At 41.6% G+C, this 23286-nt stretch overlaps 1 protein-coding gene across 1 annotated transcript; it reads left to right on the top strand.

The window, feature by feature from the left end:
• Positions 1-17349: 17349 nt before the first annotated feature.
• LOC147826617 (uncharacterized) lies at positions 17350-22519 on the top strand. The gene is made up of 5 exons (XM_087180772.1): positions 17350-17481; positions 17825-18002; positions 19005-20059; positions 20705-20889; positions 22186-22519. The coding sequence occupies exons 1-5, from the start codon at positions 17350-17352 to the stop codon at positions 22517-22519; spliced, it is 1884 nt and encodes a 627-aa protein (XP_087036898.1).
• Positions 22520-23286: the final 767 nt, after the last annotated feature.

The following is a 23286-nucleotide window of genomic DNA, read 5'->3' as shown; positions in this document are numbered from 1 at the left end:
TTTTGCAATTGTAAACATTCACTCTACATTTTGATCATGACTTGTAAAGCGCCTCTGAATACTTAATCATTAGCCAACCTCTATAATGTGCACACAGACCAACTGCCTGTTCTGGTCTGCTTTTCTAGTAACAGTGGATTTCTTTTTTTTCTTTTATAGTGGATTTCTTAACTAGAAATTAAAATGTTATGAGGGGAAGGAAGATTCAGATTGATTCAGAAATTAATGCAGAGGAGTCGCTAGTGCATACTCCATGTTCCCAGGAGACACTTTTCTAGAAGTAAGAGGTCATACCATGCATAGATTCTTTAAAATATCAAGTATATATTAACCGTTCAATACTTGCATCTATTTATTCATTAGCAACAAACAGCAAACAGGCCGCTCTGTTGGTGTTGTGCATAAAATGACAACCGATGTGGCTCCTTCCCTCAGGCTGAGAAGAGTGTAATGGTGGTCATCCAGTTTTTAGGCCAAACCACAGAGTTGGGGAAAATCAACTACAGCATTTTCTAGTCCTTCCTCCACTTTTTAAATGTTCTCTTCATCTTTTGTCCCCTTTGTATGGCTGTCCTTTTTCTGCTTTTTCAGTCACTTGTGGGAAGGCGGATGGCTCGGCAGGAGGGGTGCTCAGCATACTGAAGGACCTGGATTCCATCTTTGGCATTTGATATTTACCAGGCATCAAGTACCTCATAAACTTTCATACTAAAGTGTAAAAGTACCCAGTGTGAGATTCTTTGTTAATAATTAAAGTGTTTTATGCCAAAAAAGTTCTATAAGGAATTGCATTGAGAGATAGATTAGCAAATGGAAATATATTCTTTAAGATCATGGTAGGTAGTGGATTCACCATTGTTGTTCTCTATTTTCGTTATGAGAAATGTTTTTTTCACAGAACTGCTCTTATATTTTCTTTATTAATATCTACCTGTATTACTTTAAGGCAAAAATAAAAAATAAAGTGTAAAAGGCTTATGTTGTCTATCTCCAAGAGATATTTACATTTTATCAAATGAGAAAGCAAAGGAAAGGTTTTCTAGAGAATTTCCAAACCTGAGAGTTGAAATTAGAATTATTTTTAAAGTCAGCGTCCCTGAAATCGCATCACCTAGGAAACTGCTTAATTTGCCTATTCCTAAACATTGAGAAGTTAACACTGAGCAACAAAAGGGACTTTCTGTAAGATTTAATTAATGAGACTCCATGGACACGTCTAAAAACTAACTGAAAGTTCCTTCAAGGCATTTAATATTTGCAAAGAGGGTATTTTCACATGGTGCTTTCATTTTCCTTCTCCTTTCCTTTTCCTCTTTTCTCCCTCCCTTTCTTTCCACCTCCTTTTCTTCTTATCTTTTTTCCTGATCCTCCTCCTCTCCTCTGCTTTCTATCACTTTTTTCTGTGTGTGTGTGTGTGTGTGTGTGTGTGTGTGTGTGTGTGGTATCGGGGATTAAACCCAGGGCCTTCACATTGAACTACATCTCCAGCCTGTTTCCTCATCTTTTATTGTGAGGCAGGGTCTCACTAAGTTTCCCAGGTGGTACTTGAACTTGCAATCCTCCGGCCTCTGCCTCCCAAGTATTGGGGTTGCAGGCATGTACCACCATGCTTGCCTCTTACTTCTTCATTCTTGCTTCTACTCTCTCTGCCAGAAATCCAGAAAATGTCAGAAAATACTATAAAGAAGAAGAGAAGGAGAGAATTTTCAAGCCTTAGCTAGCATGACCAAGCAGGAAGTAAGGACTTGTGAGGGAGTCTATTCAGTCCCTGCTCTGTTAGTCCAACTAACACCAGACAACAACAGGATGAGTGCTAAGCTTAGGCCCTTGAATTATTCATCAGTCAAAACTAAATTACTATTCAGTGGCAGGTGACACACAGGTTTTCTTGAACAATTATTGTCACTAATCATCATTTTCGGCAGCAATTTGTGTGTTCTGATTATTATCCCTTGATTTCTATGTAAATCCCTCTTGCAAAGCTGCCACCAGATGAGTTTCTTTACTGGATGTCTTTAGCTCTTGATGCATTTCTTGGCACTTTCGCACTCCTCATCTGGCACGCACAGTCTGGTTTTCACGTTAGCATAACTACTGGCATGCCCATGAAAACATTCCTGCGTGGACCGTATTGCATTCGTAGGAGGCTACTTCTCCTCCCTCCTTTTCCCATATTGCACCCATATTTTGTAGATCGATTGTCCAAACATTGACTCTCACATTTTCCCCTTTTTGATCTTGGTCATGCACCACATTCAACAATTCAACCACTTTTGACGGTTGTCCATGTCTCCTCACAAGGGATGAAACCGATAAGGCTCTGCCTGATGTGTCACCTTGAATAAGTACATCTGCCACCTGGACCTCCTCTTCCCCTCTTGTAGAACACCTTGAATATTTTCCTGCTAAACTTTTATTGCAGTGATGTGAGTTCTACAACTTAGCTACTTGAAGAAACTAGCACGCTTCGTAACATTTATTTCCTACTTCCAGCTAGTGTTTAAATGGACTTCACCAGGAATTCTTTTGTTTTTTCACCAGGAATCCTTGAGATTAGCTAGTTACAGAAAGCATGTGTCCTGTGGCTTTTGAGGAAATGATGCAGGAGCTTTGAGATTTTCTCATAATTTTACTGGCTCGAAATAACCCAGCCCTAATGTAAGGTACTGCCTAAAATTCTTTTTTGGGGGGGGGTACCGGAGATCGAGCTCAGGTCCTTGCGCTTGCGAGGCAGGCACCGGAACCACTGAGCTAAATCCCCGGCCTAATGCCTAAAATGCTTACCTCTAGATGAAGCATCGAGAGGACCAGGTGTCCCCGTGTTTACTGGTAAAGTGTTGCAGAATCCATCCCACTCAAGTCCTGCCTTTCTGATTGACCAACATTGTGACCTTGTGCCAAGCTTTTCATCTCTTCCTTGTCTCAATTTGCCCTCATCTTAGAAAGGATTTAAAGGTTGTGCCTCCTCTACAAGCTTATTGTGAGAATTTACAGTGAAACTAGCGACAGATCTCTAGTAAGCCCTTAGTGTCGGCAGTGATGATGACACTGGTATGCAGTTGTTTCTGAGAACCTCAGAGGGCACAGGCTTCATGCCAAGGATGCAGACAGCAGGGCTTTCACCCCCAGAAATTGCTAGGGGTGACCCTAAGCACAGGCATTTCCTGTGCAGAGCAGGCCAAGTGAGGGTTCTCTGAGAGAAACTCCCAGGTGGGCCCAACATCTCGACATTGTTGCTGCCAAGTGCTTCGTGCCTGGACATTTGCAGGGGTTCGGACCCTGGTTATGAGAATGCTCTCTCACGAGGCACTGACTATTACTGACAGGAGGTTAATAAAATGGCTTGGGTGATTTTCACGGAAGGACAGTTAGTTTGTGGTCTTAGACGAGCTGTCTTTCATCGCCTTGTTCTGTGGTTATAAATTATCCATGGACATCTCTAGTCGTTTTCCTACTTTAAAAAATAATGTATTCATTTTGTATTTTTCCCCAAGCCTGGTTACACTGAGCTCCTGACTGTGACACTTCTAATGTATTAAACTTACGCCCTAGGGCTGAGACCTAGCTCAGGGCAGAGCTCTTGCTGGTCACGTATGAAGTACCGGGTTCAATCCCTAATCCCAAGAAAAGAAAGAAATCAATAAAGCTTGTGCTCTGGCTCCTTGTTGAGTCTTGGCATTTGGTCAGCACTGTAGCTGGAGTGATTGTGTGGATAGAGTTTTTACATAAAACACAATTTTCTGAAATGAGAAAGAGAAGCAGCTTCAAAAGTAGTCTTTACGAAGACTTTATAGTAAGGATTTAACATTCAAGGCCTAGTAAATAATTATTCATGTTAGCACACACATGCCTACACACACACACACACACACACACACACACACACACACAGAGGATAACCTTCCACACCGTTACGGTACCTTCAAAAACCTGCAGCCAAGGTCCCAATATCACAGCAGTGGATATTGGAGTCACCACAGGCCCCCTTCCCCTCCCTCCCATCAACATTTCTGAGGAAGAAGGAGAACTCGAGCATGTTGCCTTGCACAGAGGGAGAGGAGTGTGCAGAAAATGTGTTCCAAGGGATTCACACCGTAAACTGAAAGTAGTTTGTCTGCTCTACTTCGCAAATTCGATTTTTTTCCAGGTAAACAACAAAAAGACTTGTCATTTCAGGAATATAATATTTCACAGACTCCAAATCATCATCATTACACTTTAAAATTCAATTCTACAAGACTAGATTGGAAAAAAAAAAACTAGAGAGAGCTATTAGGAGGGATATCTAAATATAAAATATAAATATAAGAAACAATAGCAGTACAGTGGGTTACTTCTCCTTGGTCTGATGTCTTTGTTTTTAGAAAATGATCACACATTTAATTGGCATTTAGTACTTTAGGTGCTGAATTTTGAATTTTGTAATTATGATGCTTCATGTCTCATTTTGTGGTGTATATTTTATCTTACCTAGAGTCTCCCTTTGGTGATGTTACCTGTGATAATCTACATGTTATTGTGCTTGCCCACACGGGTCACTCTCTGCGGTTGGCAGAAGGTGAGGTGAAAGCAGCAGATGGTATTTACAACTTCAACTTCTCCTGACATGCTAACTCCAAAATGCCTTGACAGCTACAGCTATGCTTGGTAAAAAAATTAGCTTATTTTCCCAAGCATATAAAATACTGCCGCTCTGCCTCCAAGATTTAAAGGCTTGTCCCGGGAAAAAGAAGAAGAGCATCACAGACATCTCCCGCTCATGGCTTTTGGTCCCAAATGACTGAAAAGACCATTTCTTTTTTGCTCAGCCATTGCCTTCTTCAGCGAAGAAAAACACATGGTTGAAATCTAAAAGAATTTGCATACTCCATTACCTGAGAACTTGGTGGAAGTTCCTTCCAACTTTCAAAAAATTATGTTGGGCTCAATTCCTGAATGTATGCATTTTATAATGGAAAAATAAGACATTTATCAGTCTATAATTTCATAATCCTTTAAATTCACCACTGGTGGATATGGATCTCTTAGGAAAATTGCAGATGAACATATGACCACATATTTTTCTTCTTGTTGTTTTTATTTAATCTTCATATTTATGTATAGCAATGGTGTGCAAAATTACAAATTATCTAGAGAGTATCTGATCTTTCAATTTAAGATAGTTAACGATTTTGATTTACTTTTTATTTTAAACTAGCCTAAAAATCTCTGGCTTCTTTCTGTTTATAGATTAAAGTTCTTTCACAGGCAGCAGATTTATGAAATTAGTTAAAATTCTCTCAGACAAGTCCCTGAGGGGACTAGATAAAATAAGATCCAACATACGGGAGACTAAATTTGTAAACAGAATACTACCTCTGGTATCTGAATAATTTAGATTATGTGTAAAGTGTTCATGAGGAGGAACACGGGTTTTTTTTTTTTTTTTTTTTTTTTGGTCAAATTACTCATATGGATGGAGAGAATGTCTCATAAAATTGAGGTATAGGCAACCCTTAAGTATGCTACCCTTAAGTACTATGTATATGTAAGCTTATTTGGAAATACTGTGTAAATTGACTAGGAAGGGAGTATAGTTAGTTTTTCAAAGAATGGATAGGAGAAATGACATTAACCTCATATATCTATATGCTTACAGAACAACAAATAAAATAGCAAGATTTGAATAGTACCTCTCCTTTAAAAATTCAACTTAACTTATTTATATTCATGCATATAAAAACACTAAGGTATTAGACACTATTGGTTTTGATCATAAATTAAACTACTATGTTAGCTTACTCATCTTGGGTGAACTTAAGTCCTTATATTTCCAGTAGTAGACAAGGAGAATGTTCAAAGCTAGAAAATACTATTTTATTTTCTGTGGTGTTGGGAACCAAACCCAGGGCCTCATACACATAGGCAAGTGCCCTACCACTGAGCTATACCCCTAGGCCTAAAATTTATGATTTATTCTTGGGTATAAAATATCTCAAATATCCAGGAAAAAAAGCAAAGAAAATGACAGAAATACTCATAACCATTCTCTTCATTTGAAAGATATTATTTGCTTAATCTCTCTGTTCCTCTCTCTTCCTTCCCCTTTCTCTATGACACTGGAGTTTGCACCCAGAGGCCTGCATGTGCTGGAGAGTGCACTACCACCGAGCTACACCATAGCCTTCTCTGTTTACACTTTTGTTTCTGTTAGTACGCGTTTGCAACATATAACGGTTGCATTCCTCATGAGGAGTTGGTACACGAACATAACACATTTTGATTCTTTTTTTCACCCACTTTCCCTTACCTCTCTCCTTCCTCCCTCCATTTTTTGGCCCCCTTCTCTTTTGCAAAAGATCTGTCTTCCTATTTCCTATCACCTATTTTTAATTTTGCTCTTTATTTACATTTTGGGTTTCTTTGTTTCTTTTTTTTTTTTTTTTTTTGCAGTACCAGAGATCGAACTCAGGACCTTGTGCTTGCGAGGCAGGCATTGTGCCACTGAGCTAAATCCCTGGCCTTTGGGTTTCTCATATAAGAAAAGCCATTTGAGGTTTTTTTTTACCATTTGATGTTTAAGCTTGTATGTCTGATTTATTTCATTTAAAGGTGTATCCATCTTTCTGTAAATGAGTCATCTTTTTATGGCAGAGTAGTAATCCATTGTGCATATACTCCACATTTTCTTATCCATTCCTCTGTTGATGTAGGCTGTTTCCAAGATTCAGCTAGTTTTCTTTTTTTTAAAGAAAAAAAATACTAGAAATGAGCTACCTCTCACATTATAGTGCTTTCTCTTTTTTCCATTCTTTCCATAGATAACCACCCTCTAAGAATTAATGTATATTTCTCCTGTGCATTTTAAAAATCTTTTACTGAACGTGTATGTGCCCCCCAAATTTGCTTTGTCTGCAAACATTTTGAAGATTTTTTGTATGTTGATACATGGAAACTAACTGTTCATTAGTAGAGGTAATAAAAATCTATAATTTATCCTTACAGTGGATAATACCAGAAATTAATATAAATAAAATAGATATAAATATAGTAACAATGCCATCCTTAAACCAATTTAAATAGGTGAAAAGTTATAGGATTCTTTATTTTACTCATATCATGCATTGATTCATTAAAAGCACATTTGCTAAGAGTCAATTCTCTTCCAGGTTCCAGTCTAGTAGCTTCTGATGCTGCAATGGGTGAAACAGATAAAACATCATTTTAGCTTATTTGGTACCTGAAGCAGGTACCAGCTGGGCCAGCTTGTGGTTGCTGGTAGGGGAAAGGAAAGAGTATCACATGCAGTAAGGTCAGGGTAGAGCCCCAGGGTACCAAAACAGGTGTCTGTAACCTCCCAACCTTTTCTGATTATTACACAAGAGTGAGTCAAGGAGATGAGTCCTTCTGTGGCTGGCTGTATTCAAGGACTAGAAATCACTTTGCATTGAAAAATCTATTCCAGGGCTCCATAATGCCAATCCTAGAGACTGGTTAGGCAGATGGAAAAGCCAAGAAAAGCCTTGATGTTTGGCCTGGGGTTTTGGGGTGGCCTTTGGGACAAAAGATGCACATTCAGACCATAGATTGTCTAGACAGCTGAAAACAATGATGCAGTTTAACTTCAAGGACTATAGTGGTGTGGTCATCAGCACATGGCTGGCCCTGAACAGGGACATCATGAACCTGTGTTAAGGTAACTTGTTAACAGTGGGAAGGCATTGAAAGTGGTCTCAGTAATACAGTCAATCGCCCAGGAACAGGCAGGACAATGGCTATTGAAATTTAGTGATTTCTTTATTTAAAGACAAATGGGACAGGCTTTCGTAGCAGCCACAAAGCCTGGCACACAATGGAGACATCTGTACCAAAAGCACACTATTCCTTAACTTTGGCTGAGCTGCCCTGTATGATACCAGTGCTCTAGAGAATGTGGGCTGATCAGCAGCTTGATTCCATCCAGCCTTGTTCAAAAGTGTCTCATCCTTACAAAGGTGTCTACTTGAGTGACTTACATTATCCTAGCAACAATCACAATTTCTTTTTGATTTGCTGCTCCCAAACACAGCTGTCTTTATTCTGCTAGGCTGTAGTCTTCCAAGTGCCAGACTGGACGCTTGGCTCATTGACTATAGACCAACTGTCAGGAAAAATAAAACATACCTATCTGCTACTTAGATGTATTGTCTACAGCAAGGAAAATGGCTTCTGGTGCAGCTCATGGTGATGACCAGAGTCCTCTGTCTATCATAGAGACTGGTGGTGCATACACAGTGATGCTTGTATGGATCTTGTCTATCATCGATGGAGCTAGGAAATGCAGGCGTCCCATACACTGATTCCATTATATGTGAAAACACAGAGGCCATACAAGACTACACAGCAGTAACACAAATGCCCCACCCACAGAGTCATTTTATTTATCTTCACTGTAAACTGTATCTAAACTGAGTTGAATTCAGCTGCATTTTTCCCCTAGGGGGATATAGGCCAAGGGATCCTACTCATGTACTTTGGGGAGTTCAGAAGCGGAAGCAGAGCCCATGTTGTTCCCCAGGTGGGGGATTTGGGGTCCAGGGTGGCGAGGGAGGCTGCCCCCTTATCCTAGTGAGGATGGAGGAGGACAGGCTGTTGGCCTTTCTGTCCCTATTAGCCCTGGTTTTATGGCTGACATCTTTCTACCATTACTGCTTTCTTCTCCATGCACTTGTAGCCTCTGGAGAATGGCAGGGTCCTGGGACCTCTGTCTTTCTGTCCTTGTGCCCGCCACTGAAATTTTTTCTGCAATCTCTTTTGGAAAAGTTTTAATAAAAATTTTAGTAGTGTATGTTTGTGACACATAATAATCATATTCTTTTATATGAATAGTCATATTCATATACTCTGTGAAATATAGATATTATATATGCCTGAACTTTTTTTTTTTTTTGGTACAGGAGATCAAACGCAGGACCTTGAGCTTGTGAAGCAGGAGCAGCACCACTGAGCTAAATCCTGGCCCTTCCTGAACATTTTTGATCCTTTACTCCCCTCCTTACATCCTCCCTCTCCCTCCCCTGATCCCCTTCCCTTTCTCCAAAAAGTTGGCCTCCCTGTTTGCTAACACCTCTCCTTTATTTTACCTTTTAATTAATTTCTCTTTTGGGTTTCTTTTTTTAAAAAAATAAATATATTTATTGGTACATTTTAGGTATAAAATACATTTACATTCATCATTGGGTGTTTGTACCGGAACATGATGCATCTTAGTTTTTATTTTTTCTTCCATTACCTGTGCACCCTTCACCCCCTCCACCCTTCCCTATCTACACAGAGTTGGATTCCATTTTTTTTCTCATAATTTTTTTCTTTCCCTTCTTCCCCTTTTCCTTTTCCCTTCCACCATCCCCAGATCCTTGGACCTTTTCTTATTTCAAATTATCAATTATTCATTTTAATCATTTTCATCCTTATTTACACTTTCAGTTTCTCACACTAGAGAAACTATTCGGTATTTACACATGTGTGTCCTATTTATTTCACTTAAGAGTATGACCTCAATATGCATCAATTTAGCTATAAATGACTCTAGTTTCTCATTCTTTATGGCTGAGTAGTACTGCATTTTATAAAAAAACCACATCTTCTTTATCCAGTTTCCAGTTGATGGGCACTTGGGCTGTTTCCAAGCTTTAGCTATTACAAACTATGCCGCAATAAACATGGGTGCACATATATCGCTGTGGTGTGATTCTTTTAATTCTTTGGGGAAGATTCCCAGTAGGGGAATAGCTGGGTCAAATGGGACCTATAGTCCTAGTTCTTTGAGGTATCTCCATACTGATTTCCACAGAGGTTGCACCAGTCTGCATTCCCACCAACAATGGAGAAGGGTTCCTCTTTCCCCACAGCCCCACCAGCATTTGTTATTGGTTGATTTCATGATAGCAGCCATTCTTTGTGGGGTGAGGTGGAATCTCAGTGTTGTTTTCATCTGCATCTCTCAAATGACCAGTGATGTTGAACATCTTTTCATATATTTACTTGCTGTTTTTACTTCTTTGTCTGAAAATGTCTGTTCATTTCGGATGTGCATTTTTGGATTGGGTCTTTGACTTTGGGAGGTCTGATTTTTTTCAGTTCTTTATATATTCTTTTTTAAAATTTTTATTTATTTTTTTTTCAGTTCTTTATATAGTCTTGATAGTAGACCTTTGTCTGAGCTACAGCTGCTAAATATTTCTTCCCACATTGTAGGTTGTCTCTTAGCTCTGTTGGTAGATTCTCTTGCAGTGCAGAAGCTTTTTAATACAATGAGATCCCAGTTGTTGATTCTTTGTGCTAGCTCCCGTGCTACTGAAGATTTGTTCATAAAGTCTTTTCCTATGCCTATGTCATCAAGAGTTCTACCTAACTTATCTTCCAGAAAGTTTAGTGTTTCTGACTTAATATTTAGATCTTTAATCCACTTTGATCTTAGTTTGATGCACGGTGATAGGTATGGGTCTAGTTTTAATTTCTGACAGGTTAAAATTCAGTTTTTCCAACACTGTTTATTAAATAGGCTATCCTTCCTCCAATGAGGGTGGTTGGCTCCTTTGTCAAAGATGAGGTGACTGAGTATGTCTGGAGTTGTTTCTGCATCTTCTAATCTATTCCACTGATCTTCGGATCTGTTTCTTTGCCAGTACCATGCTGTTTTTATCACAGTAGCTTTGTAGTATAGCTTCAAGTTGGGGATTGTGATGCCCCCAGCCATGTTTCTGTTGCCTAGAATTGCTTTTGCTATTCTAGGTCTCTTCTGTTTCCAAATGAATTTTTGGATTGTTTTCTCTAGTTCTGTGAAATATATTGTTGGAATTTCAATTGGCATTGCATTGAATCTATATAGTAGTTTTGGAAGTATGGGCATTTTCACTATATTGGTTCTTTCTACCCAGGAACAAGGGATATCTTTCCATTTTCTTATATCCTCTTCAATCTCCTTCTTCAGAGTGCTGTAGTTTTCAGTGTAGAGGTCTTTTGCTTCCTTTGTTAGGTTGATTCCTAGATATTTCATTTTTTTAGATGCTATTGTAAAAGGAATTATTTCCCGAATTTCTCTCTCAATGGGTCTACTATTTGCATATAAAAAGGCTATTGTTTTTTGAGTGTTAACCTTGTATCCAGCTACTCTACTGAATCTGTCAATTAGGTCTAGAAGACTTTTGACTGAGTTTTATGGGTCTTCTATGTAAAGTATCATATCATCAGCAAATAATGACAGTTTCACTTCTTCCTTTCCTATCTTTATTCTTTTTATTTCTTTCTCTTGTCTAATTGCTATGGCTAATGTTTCCAGAACTATATTGAACAGGAGTGGTGATAGTGGGCATCCTTGTCTTATTCCTGATTTTAGTGTGAAAGTTTTAAGTTTTTGACCATCTAGTATGATGTTGGCTGTTGGTTTCTCATAGATAGCCTTAATCAGGTTGAGATAAAGACCTCTTATTCCCATTTTATGTAGCGTTTTTATCATGAATGGGTGTTGGATTTTGTCAAATGCTTTTTTTCTTTTCTATTAAATTCTTTTATTGGTACATACTAGGTATACAACACAATTACATTTCTCATTGGGAATTGTACTTTTACGTAATGCATCTTGGTTCTTATTTTTTCCCCATTCCTAGCCTTCCCTTCATGCCCTCCATCCTTCCCTATTTACAAAGACTTTATTTCCATTTTTTCCATTTCTCAGCATTTTTCCTTTCCCTTCTTTCCTTTCCCCTGCCCCTCCCACTACCCCTATCCCTTTGGACCTTTTCTTCCTATTTTGCATTATCGATTATTCATTCTAATCATTGGTCCATTTTAGGTGTACAATATAATGACATTCATTATTGGAAATTTGCACCTTTACGTAGTCTCTCTTGGTTCTTATTTTTCACCCTTGCCCAGCCCTCCCTTCAACCCCTCCAGTCCTCCCTATTTACAAAGATTTTGTTCCTATTTTTCCATTTTCTCATACTAATCCCATTCCCTTCTATCCTTTCCCCTACCCTCCTACTTCCTTCCCCTTTGCCCCTTTTCTTCCTATTTCACATTACCTATTATACATTTAGTCCTTATTTACACTTTTAGTTTCTCACACCAGAGAAACTATTCAGTATTTACACATGTGTGTCCTATTTATTTCACTTAAGAGTATCACCTCAATGTGCATCCACTTAGCTATAAGTGTCTCTAATTTCTCATTTTTTATGGCTGAGTAGTACTCCATTTTAGAAAAAACCCACATTTTCTTTATCCAGTCTCCAGTTGATGGGCATTTGGGCTGTTTCCAAGTTTTAGCTATTACAAACTGTGCTGCTATGAACATGGGTGCACATATATGACTGCAGTATGATTCTTTTACTTCTTTGGGGAAGATCCCCAGCAGTGGAGTAGGGGGGTCAAATGGGACTTCCAGTCCTAGTTCTTTGAAGTATCTCCACACTGATTTCCACAGTGCTTGCACCAGTCTACACTCCCACCAAGAATGGAGAAGGGTTCCTCTTTCCCCACAGCCCCGCCAGCATTTATTGGTTGATTTCATGATAGCAGCCATTCTTTCTGGAGTGAAGTGGAATCTCAGCGTTGTTTTCATTTGCGTCTCTTGAATGACCAGTGATGTTGAACATTTTTTCATGTATTTATTTGCTATTTCTACTTCCTTGTCTGAGAAATGTCTGTTCATTTCAGATGCCCATTTTCAGATTGGGTCTTTAAATTTGGGAGGTCTGATCTTTTTAAGTTCTTTACAGATTCGAGATAGTAGACCTTTGTCTGAGGAAGAGCAGGTGAAGATTTTTTCCCACATTGTGGGTTGTCTCTTCACACTGCTGGTGGTTTCTCTTGCTGTGCAGAAGCTTTTCAAAAAGAAGAGATCCCACTTGTTGATTGATTGTGCTAGTTCATGGGCAACTGAGGTTTTGTTCATAAAATCTTTTCCTACACCAAAGTCTTCAAGGGTTCTGCCTAACCTCTGTTCCAACTGGTTCAGAGTTTCTATTTTAATATTTAGATCTTTAATCCATTTTGATTTTAGTTTAGTGCATGGTGAGAGATACAGGTCTAGTTTTAATCTTTGGTAAGTTGAAGCCCAATTTTTCCAGCACCATTTATTAAAGAGGCTAGCTTTCCTCCAGTGAGGGTGTTTGGCTCCTTTATCGAAGATGAGATGGCTGAGTGTGTCTGGTGTTGTTTCTGCATCTTCTAATCTGTTCCACTGGTCCTCAAGTCTGTTTCTTTGCCAGTACCATGCTGTTTTTATCACAGTAACTTTGTAGTATAGTTGCAGGTTGGGGATCGTGATACCCCCTGCCATGTCTCTGTTACCTAGAATTGCTTTTGCTATTCTGAGTCTCTTCTTGTTCCAAATGAATTTTTGGATTGCTTTCTTCAGGTCTATGAAGTATGCTGCTGGGATCTCAATTGGAATTGCATTGAATCTGTATAGCAGTTTTGGAAGTATGGCCATTTTCACTATATTAATCCTTCCTACCTAGGAGCAGGGGATGTCTGTCCATTTTCTGATGTCATCTTCAATCTCTCTTTTCAGAGTGCCATAGTTTTCAGAGAAGAGGTCTTTGATTTCTTTCATTAGGATGATTCCTAGGTATTTCAGTTTTTTGGATGCTATTGTGAAAGGAATTATTTGCCCTATTTCTCTCTCAGTGAGTCTGTGATTGGTGTAGAGGAACACTATTGATTTTTGTGTGTTGACCTTGTAAGCAGCTACTTGACTGAATTTGGTTATTAAGTCTAGAAGACTTTTGGTGGAGTTCTTGGGGTCTTCTATATAGAGTATCATGTCATCTGCAAATAATGACAATTTGACTTCTTCATTTCCTATCTTTATTTCTCTTATTTCTTTCTCTTGTCTAATTGCCGTGGCTAATGTTTCCAGAACTATATTGAACAAGAGTGGTGATAGTGGACATCCTTGTCATGTTCCTGATTTTAGTGTGAAGGATTTCAGTTTTTGACCATTTAGTATGATATTGGCTGTTGGTTTTTCATTGATACGTCTATCAGTTTGAGGGAGAGACCATCTGTTCCAATTTTTGGTGGGGTTTTTATCATAAATGCATGTTGGATTTTGTCAAATGCTTTTTCTGAGTCTATGGAGATAATCATATGGTTTTTGTCCTTAGCTCTATTGATAGAGTGTATTACATTGATTGATTTTCGTATATTGAACCATCCCTGCATCCCTGGGCTGAATCCCACTTGATCAGGGTGTATGATCCTCTTGATGATCTTCTGCATTCTGTTTGCCAGTATCTTATTAAGGATTTTTGCATCTATGTTCGCTAGTGAGATTGGTCTATAGTTCTCCTTTTCGGTTGAGTCTTTCTCTGCTTTGGGGATCAAGGTGATGCTTGCTTCCAGGAATGAATTTGGGAGTATTGCTTCCCTTTCAATTTCATTGAAGAGTTTAAACAGTAGTGGCAGCAGTTCCTCTCTAAATGTCTTGTAGAATTCAGCAGTGAAGCCATCAGGGCCCAGACTTTTCTTAGTTGATAAGTTTTTAATTACATTTTCAATTTCATTGGTTGATATTGGGTTGTTCAGAATTTTTAGGTCTTCTCTGTTCAACTTTGGTAATTCATATGTATCTAGGAATCTGTCCCTTTCTTCTGTGTTGTCCATCTTATTGGCGTATAGGTTCTGGAAGTAGGTATTGATGATCCTCTGGATTTCTGCTGGGTCTGTTGTAATTTCACCCTTTTCATTCCTAGTTGCATGGATTTGGGCCTTTTCTTTCCTCTTTCTGACAAGATTGACTAAGGGTTTGTCAATTTTGTTGATTCTTTCGAAGAACCAACTCTTGGTTTCATTGATTTTTTGTATTGTTCTCTTAGTCTCCACTGCATTGATTTCTCCTCTGATCTTTATAATTTACTCCCTTGTATGAGCTTTGGGGTTGTCCTGTTCTTTTTCTAGAAGCTTGAGGTTCAGCAGCAGGTTGTTTAATTGGGCTCGTTCTGTTTTCCTAATATGTGTATTCACTGCTATGAATTTCCCTCTTAAGACTGCTTTCATTGTGTCCCATAGATTCCAATATGTTTTATTGTCATTGTCATTTAATTGAAGGAACTGTCTGATTTCTTCTGTAATTTCCTCTGTGACCCATTGGCTATTCAGAAGTGTGCTGTTCAATTTCCACGTGTTTATGCAATTTTTTTGAGTTTCTTTTGCTATGGATCTCCAATTTCATCCCACTATGGTCTGATAATATACAGGGGATAACTTCAATTCCTTTGTGCCTACTTAAACATGTTCTATGAATGAGTATGTTGTCTATTTTTGAGAATGACCCATGTGCAGCTGAGAAGAATGTGTATTCTGATTTTGTGGGGTGGGAGACTCTGTAAACATCTGTTAAGTTCATTTGTTCAAGAGTTCCATTGAGTTCTAGTATTTTATTACTTATTTTTTGTCTAGTTGATCTATCTATCTGTGACAGTGGGGTGTTGAGGTCCCCCACTACAATTGTATTAGTGCATATATGACTTTTCATGTCCTTTAGTATTTGTTTTATATAGTCGGGCACACTAGTGTTTGGTGCATAGATATTTATGATTGTCATCTCTTCCTCTTGGATTGTTCCCTTTACAAGGATGTAGTGTCCTTCTTCATCTCTCTTAATCAGTGTTGCTTTGAAATCTACTTGATCTGCAAAGAGGATAGCTACTCCTGCTTTTTTCAGGTTCCCGTCACATGCAGTATTGTTTTCCACCCTTTAACTTTCAGTCTATGAGTTTCCTTTTGAATGAAGTGTGTTTCTTGTATGCAGCATATTGTTGGATTTTGCTTCTTGACCCATTCTGCCAGTCTATTACTTTTGATTGGTGAATTGAGACCATTAACATTGATGGTTATAACTGAAACATATTGACTTGTCATTGCCATGACTTTTTCTTTTTGTTGAGTTCTCCCCCTTTACATTTAATTTCTTGTTGTGCCAGATGGGTTCATTCTGCTCTGCTTCCTGGGGTTGTGATCCTCAATGTCTGTTTTTAGGATATTGTGTAAAATTCTTTGGAGTGCTGGGTTGGTATTCATGAAGTTCCTAAGGTGCTCTTTGTCATGAAAGTATCTTATTTCTCTATCAATTTTGAAAGATAGTTTTGTAAGGTACATCAATCTGGTCTGGAGGCTGTTTTCCTTTAGGGCTTGCAATACATCACTCCAAGCTCTTCTTGCCTTGAGGGTTTGCATTGAGAATTCTGCTGTGATTCTGATGGGCTTTCCTTTGTATGTGATTTTTTTTTTCTCTAACTGCTTGTAGAACTTTGTTCTTCTGTTGAGTTTCTGGAATCTTAACAATTATATGCCTATGTGTAGATTTTTTTTTGATCAAGGCTATTTGGAGTCCTATATGGCTCACTTATCTGTATGTCAAGCTCTTTTCCCCTGTTTGGGAAGTTTTTTGCCATTATTTCTGTGAAGAGATTTTTTTATGTCATCTCCACTCTCTCCTGTTTCTTCATTGAGCCCAATCAGTCTTATGTTATTCTTCTGTGCATCATCTAGCAGGTGCTGGATTGATTTCTCATGTTCCCTTATAATTTTGAAGAAATTTTCCTTTTCCTGGTCACTAATTGCTGTGAGACCTAAGTGATTCCATTCTAAAATTTGGTGGCATAAATTTCAGTTCTAAGAAAAACCACAAGATGTATTTTGACCACCTGCATGTGATAATGTTCAGCCATCCCCTAGCAACCGCTAATCAGTAGTTAGCAACCCTTTGCAACTTGGGTGTGCAAGGCACAATCAATCAGGTTTAATTGCCAATCTAGAACCTTGCTGTAACCGCTATAAAAACCCCTGCTGATTTGGAATCGGGGCTCTCAATCTTGACCCGCTGCGGCGGTGACGGTTGGGAGTCCCTGCTCGAGCTTGAATAAACGACCCTCATGTGTTTACATCGGAATCGGCTCCTTGGTGGTCTTTGGGGACCTCAAAATCTGGGCACAACATTTGAGGGCTAGTCCAGGATCCCCAAGACCCCCAGGATCTCCGTACCAGAGGGTCGACACCGGCCAGTGAGTTTTCGTATCTGTAAATTTGGGGGCCCATTTCTGAGTAGGTCGGCAGATGGTCTAGGTGGGCGTGCTGGAGGGCCGTCGACCCGGGGTCCTGGAAGACTTTCCAGACCCTTCTGTAGGGGATGGAGTGCCCCGCGAGTCTCTGAGACTTCTGGAGGGACAGTGTGGGTCACTCCCATGGCACGGCATGAGGCCATCATCCCATTTTCAGTTTTGCCTCCAATCGAGCAGAGGACTGCTTTGTCTTGCTTTTTGTTTTTCTGTTGTGTTTGTCTGTCTGTCTGTCGTGTATTTTTGTCTTTTAACTTGGACTAAGATGATGGGACAGACCGTGACCATCCCCCTGTCCCTCATGAAAGAAGTTAGGGAGCTCGCTCATAACCTGAGTTTAGAAGTTAAAGAGACTAAACTTGTCACCCTCTGTAGCTCAGAGTGGCCTGCCTTTAGGGTAGGATGGCCACCAGAGGGGACCTTTGATCTAGGAACTGCAAGGAGAGTTCAAGACGCCGTCTTCTGTTCTCATGCAGGACATCTGGACCAGGTTCCCTATATTGTTACTTGGGAAAATCTAATATGTGACCTCCCTCCATGGGTCAAGCCCTTTTGGCCTCCACAGAAACAGCAGCTGGAGGTAATCCTGGCAGCCTGTAAAAAGACTCCCAGAAAACGGGAAGGAAAAAGGCAAACTGACAACAAGCCGACCGTGCTGCTTTACCTGGTCCTCCAAGGAGGAACCGAGGAAGATCTCCTTCCCCCCCCCTTACCACTCTCTCTCCACTCCCCCACAACAGCAGGCAGGGGGAGAATTTCTGGCCCCAGCTGGAGCCGGGGAAAGAGGGCCGGCTCCGATCGCCAGCAGCGGGGATGGCCCTGCCCAGAACACTCGCCACCAGCATGCCGCCTCACTGGCAGGACCAGCAGACTCCACTGTTCTCCCACTAAGGGCGACAGGGCCCCCTGATGAACATGGTAACCAGCATCATCACTACTGGCCCTTCGCCACTAGTGACCTTTATAATTGGCGTACTCAACACGCCAAATTCTCTGACAACCCTAGAGATTTGATTAACCTGTTAGAAACTGTTTTGTTCACTCATCAGCCCACCTGGGATGATTGTCAGCAGCTCCTCCAGATCCTGCTTACCACAGAGGAGCAAGAGAGAATCCAAAATGAAGCCAGAAAATTGGTTCCTGGTGACAATGGTCAACCCACTACCAATGCTGATACTATCAACACTTCTTTTCCTTTGTCCCGGCCCGACTGGGACTTCAACACAGCAGAAGGTAAGGAGAGGCTCCGGGTCTATCGCCAGGCTCTGTTGGGAGGTCTCAAAGAGGCTGCTCGAAAGCCCACCAATTTGGCCAAGGTAGGGGATGTACAACAGGGGCCGAACAAAAGCCCTGCAGCCTTCCTAGAAAGAATTCAGGAAGCCTTCCGTAGGTATACTCCTATGGATCCAGAAGCAACTGAGACGAAGGCGGCTGTTGTTATGCATTTTGTCAACTAAGCCACGCCAGATATTAGGAGAAAGTTACAGAAAGTAGACAGATTAGGAGAAAAGAGTATTCAGAACTTAGTGAAAGTGGCAGAGAGAGTGTATAACAATAGAGAAACTGCATAAAAAAGACAGGCAAAAGCTGGTGATCGGCAAACTAGGAACCTAGCTTGGATCCTTCTTGCCACCACTGCGGGAGAGCTGAAAGAACATGACCATCGTCTGAAAAAGATTGCGACCAAAGGACAAGGTAAGGGGGAACATAGAGATCACCCCCGATTGGGAAAGAACCAGTGTGCTTATTGCAAAAAGGAAGGCCATTGGACCAGAGAATGCCCTAAAAAACCAGGAAGTCACCCAAAGGCCCCCATCCTGGCTATGGATGAACTGAGTAACTAGGGGGGATGGGGTTTGGGACCCCTCCCCGAGCCCAGGGTAACCCTAAAAGTAGAGGGGAGACCTGTCAAGTTCCTAGTGGATACCAGAGCTCAACATTCGGTTCTGTTTAATCCACATGGCCATATCTCTGACAAAACCTCCTGGGTCCAAGGGGCCACAGGCATGAAAAAGTATTCATGGACTACCCGAAGAACAGTAGACTTGGGAGTGGGCCGGGTAACCCACTCATTCATGATTATACCTGATTGCCCCTATCCTTTACTTGGAAGAGACTTGCTCACCAAGTTAGGAGCCCAAATTCATTTTCAGCCCGGGGGTGCAGAGGTCCTTAACCAAGAAGGAAAGCCCATCCAAGTGTTAAGTATAAACCTAGAAGATGAGCATCGGCTACATCAAAAGCAGCCCATGCCAAGCCCTGATATAGACCAATGGCTGACTGTGTTCCCTAAAGCTTGGGCAGAGACTGGGGACATGGGGCTCGCCAAGCACAGAGAGCCTGTATTTGTGGAAATAAAACCAGGGGCAGACCCAGCGCGGGTCCGCCAATACCCCATGTCCCTAGAGGCCCACAAGGGAATAACTCCACGCATCAGGAGGCTACTTGCCCAGGGAATTCTAAGGCCATGCCAGTCGACCTGGAATACCCCCTTGTTGCCAGTATGGAATCCTCATTCAAATGATTACAGACCAGTACAGGACCTCCGTGAGGTAAACAGGAGGGTCATAGACATCCACCCTATGGTACCTAATCCATATACCCTCCTGAGTTCTCTGCCCCTGAACCACCAATGGTACACTGTCTTAGACCTCAAAGATGCCTTCTTCAGCCTCCCACTGGCACCCAAAAGCCAACATATCTTTGCATTTGAATGGAGCAACCCAGAACAAGGCATCAATGGACAGCTAACCTGGACCCGATTGCCACAGGGATTCAAGAACTCTCCCACCATCTTCGACAAGGCTCTGCATGAAGACCTGGGTGAGTTCTGCCTCCAGAACCCCCAATTAACTCTGTTACAATATGTAGATGATCTCCTTATAGCAACTGAGACACGAGAGGACTGCCTAGATGGAACCAAGAAACTCTTAACGGTCATAGGGGAACTGGGATACTGGGTGTCTGCCAAAAAGGCCCAAATCTGCAAACCTGAGGTAAGCTACCTGGGTTACATACTTAAAAAGGGGCAAAGATGGCTATCAGACACTAGAAAAGAGACAGTTCTTAAGATACCTGCACCAGATTCCCCTTGGAAAGTTAGAGAATTCTTGGGATCGGCTGGCTTCTGCCACTTATGGATACCTGGGTTAGCAGAACTAGCGAAGCCCCTTTATAAGGCAACTAAAGACAATCAGGTCTTTCAATGGACAGAAAAACTACAAAAGTCCTTTGATCAAATTAAGGCTGCCTTGTTGTCAGCACCAGCCTTGGGCTTGCCCGATGTCACTAAGCCCTTCTACCTTTACATTGATGAAAACAAAGGAGTTGCCAAGGGCGTCCTAGTCCAATACCTGGGCCCATGGCACCAACCAGTAGCATACCTGTCCAAGAAACTTGATCCTGTTGCAGCTGGATGGCCCCCATGCCTGAGGATGAGTGCTGCCATAGCCCTGATGGTAAAAGATGCTGATAAGTTAACCTTGGGCCAAGAACTGCATGTAACCACCCCCCACTCCATTGAAGGGGTTCTAAAACAGCCTCCAGATAGATGGCTCAGCAATGCCCGCCTAACCCACTATCAGGGCCTGCTTTTAAATCCAACCTGAGTTGTCTTCCAGACCCCGGCCGCCCTAAACCCAGCTACATTATTGCCTGACCCAGACCTAGAGGCCCAACTGCATGACTGTGCTGATATCTTGGCTCAGGTACACGGGACTCGAGAAGATCTGAAAGATCAGCCATGGTCAGATGCTGAAGATACCTGGTACACTGATGGGAGCGGCTTTGTTCAGGATGGCCGAAGGTATGCAGGGGAGGCTGTGGTCACTGAGACTGAGGTTGTTTGGGCTGAACCCTTGCCCACTGGAATGTCAGCACAGCGAGCAGAGCTCATAGCATTAACCAAAGCACTGACTCTGGGAAAGGGCCGAAAGCTAAATATATACACAGACAGTAGGCATGCTTTTGCTACCGCTCACATACATGGGACCATTTACAGAGAAAGGGGACTGTTAACAGCTGAAGGAAAGACTATTAAAAACAGAGAAGAAATTCTTGCCCTACTGGCGGCCCTATGGCTGCCAAAGAAATTGGCTATTATCCACTGTCCTGGGCACCAAAAAAACGATACTCTGATTGTCCAAGGAAATAATTTGGCCAACCAGACAGCTCAAAAAATAGCCCTAGAAGCTGATCTGACCCTAACCACTCAGCTGCCCGATTCAGGGGGCACTGCCTTACCAGAAACTCCCCAGTATACTGAGGCAGACTTAAAGTGGATAAAACAACTGCCCATGGCCCAGTGCCTCAAAAGATGGTGGAGAGCGTCTGACTGCAGAGTCATCCTGCCTGAAGCACTGGGAGAACAAGTTCTTTCCAAAATGCGCCGGGCCACCCACATCGGCACTCGAAAAATGCAAGACCTCCTGAGACATGCTGAAATAAAGATTCAAGATGCTAACTCCAAAATTGAGCATATCGTTGCCACCTGCAAAGCCTGCCAATTGACAAATGCTACTTACAATAAAGCCAACCCAGGCAACAGATTGAGAGGAAACCAACCCAGCATATACTGGGACTTGGACTTTACTGAGGTAAAACCTGGAAGGTATGGTTACAGGTACCTGATAGTTTTTGTAGACACTTTTTCAGGATGGACAGAGGCCTTTCCCACCAAACATGAGATGGCACAGATTGTGGCTAAAAAGTTACTGGAAGACATCTTGCCAAGGTATGGTTTCCCAGTAATGTTAGGGTCAGACAATGGACCTGCCTTCATTTCCAAGGTGAGTCAAGGTTTAGCACAGGTACTGGGGGCAAATTGGAAATTACATTGTGCTTACAGGCCCCAGAGTTCAGGGCAGGTAGAAAAAATGAACAGAACTCTAAAAGAGACATTAACTAAATTAACCTTAGAGACTGGCGGTGACTGGGTGACTCTCTTTCCCTTTGCCCTCTATAGGGTATGCAATTCTCCCTATAAGATGGGACTAACTCCCTTTGAAATCATGTTTGGGGTGCCCCCTCCCATTATCCCTAACCTTCAGTCTAAAGTGCTCACTGAGCTCGATGATCAAAAACTGTTGTCTTCCTTACAAAGCCTCCAGCATGTTCACAAAGACATCTGGCCTAAATTAAAGGCCCTGTTCGAGTCTGGACCACCTCCCAAGCCCCATTGCTATCAACCAGGAGACTGGGTCTTTGTCCGGAGACATGGACAGAAGGACCTCGAGCCTCATTGGAAAGGACCCTATGATACTGTCCTGACCACGCCCACTGCTCTCAAGGTCGACGGGATTGCCTCATGGGTACACTACACTCACGTCCACCCCGCAGATCCACATGCTGTTCTAGAGGATTACATCCCCTCATGGCAGGTGTCCAAAAACCACGACAATCCTCTCAAGCTCAGACTGCGTCGTCAACGGTCATAATTATAAAAAGACTTTGTGCTGCCCTCGGTAAAGAGTGTTGTTTCTATATCGATCATTCAGGGGTAATCAAAGAGTCCATGGCAAAGGTCAGAGAGGGCCTTGCCAAATGAAAACGAGAGTGAGAACAGACATAAGGTTGGTTTGAATCCTGGTTTAATTCCTCCCCATGACTGACTACTCTGATCTCTTCTCTACTGGGCCCCTTGCTTAACCCTTGGAGAACGTATTAGGTCTGTACAATTAATGGTGCTTAGGTCCCAGTACCAACCAAGTCTCAGAAAAGATTTGACCCCTCGAGACCCATGATTGGGCCTCGATGGTGACATAAGAAGGGGGGAATGTGAGACCTAAGTGATTCCATTCTAAAATTTGGTGGCATAAATTTCAGTTCTAAAATTTGGTGGCATAAATTTCAGTTCTAAGAAAAACCACAAGATGTATTTTGACCACCTGCATGTGATAATGTTCAGCCATCCCCTAGCAACCGCTAATCAGTAGTTAGCAACTGTTTGCAGCTTGGGTGTGCAAGGCACAATCAATCAGGTTTAATTGCCAATCTAGAACCTTGCTGTAACCACTATAAAAACCCCTGCTGATTTGGAGTCAGGGCTCTCAATCTTGACCCGCTGCGGCGGTGACGGTTGGGAGTCCCTGCTCGAGCTTGAATAAACGACCCTCGTGTGTTTACATCGGAATCGGCTCCTTGGTGGTCTTTGGGGACCTCAAAATCTGGGCACAACAATTGCAATCTTATCTTCTATATCTGA

The sequence above is a fragment of the Heterocephalus glaber genome, unplaced genomic scaffold, assembly GCF_053883595.1.
Source record: "Heterocephalus glaber isolate CG9 unplaced genomic scaffold, H.glaber_assembly_v1.0 deba00001465, whole genome shotgun sequence".
NCBI classification, from domain to species: Eukaryota; Metazoa; Chordata; class Mammalia; order Rodentia; family Bathyergidae; genus Heterocephalus; species Heterocephalus glaber.
This window is presented reverse-complemented; position numbering and strand designations above follow the sequence as displayed.

What these genes read in the sequence shown, in the direction of transcription:
- LOC147826617 (XM_087180772.1), top strand. Translation starts at nt 17,350, where the DNA reads ATGATGGGACAGACCGTGACCATCCCCCTGTCCCTCATGAAAGAAGTT. An exon ending in AGGGCCCCCTGATGAACATG is followed by an intron (nt 18,003 to 19,004) that starts GTAACCAGCATC and finishes TCAAGTTCCTAG; the next exon opens with TGGATACCAGAGCTCAACAT. An exon ending in TTTGTTCAGGATGGCCGAAG is followed by an intron (nt 20,890 to 22,185) that starts GTATGCAGGGGA and finishes TTCCTTACAAAG; the next exon opens with CCTCCAGCATGTTCACAAAG.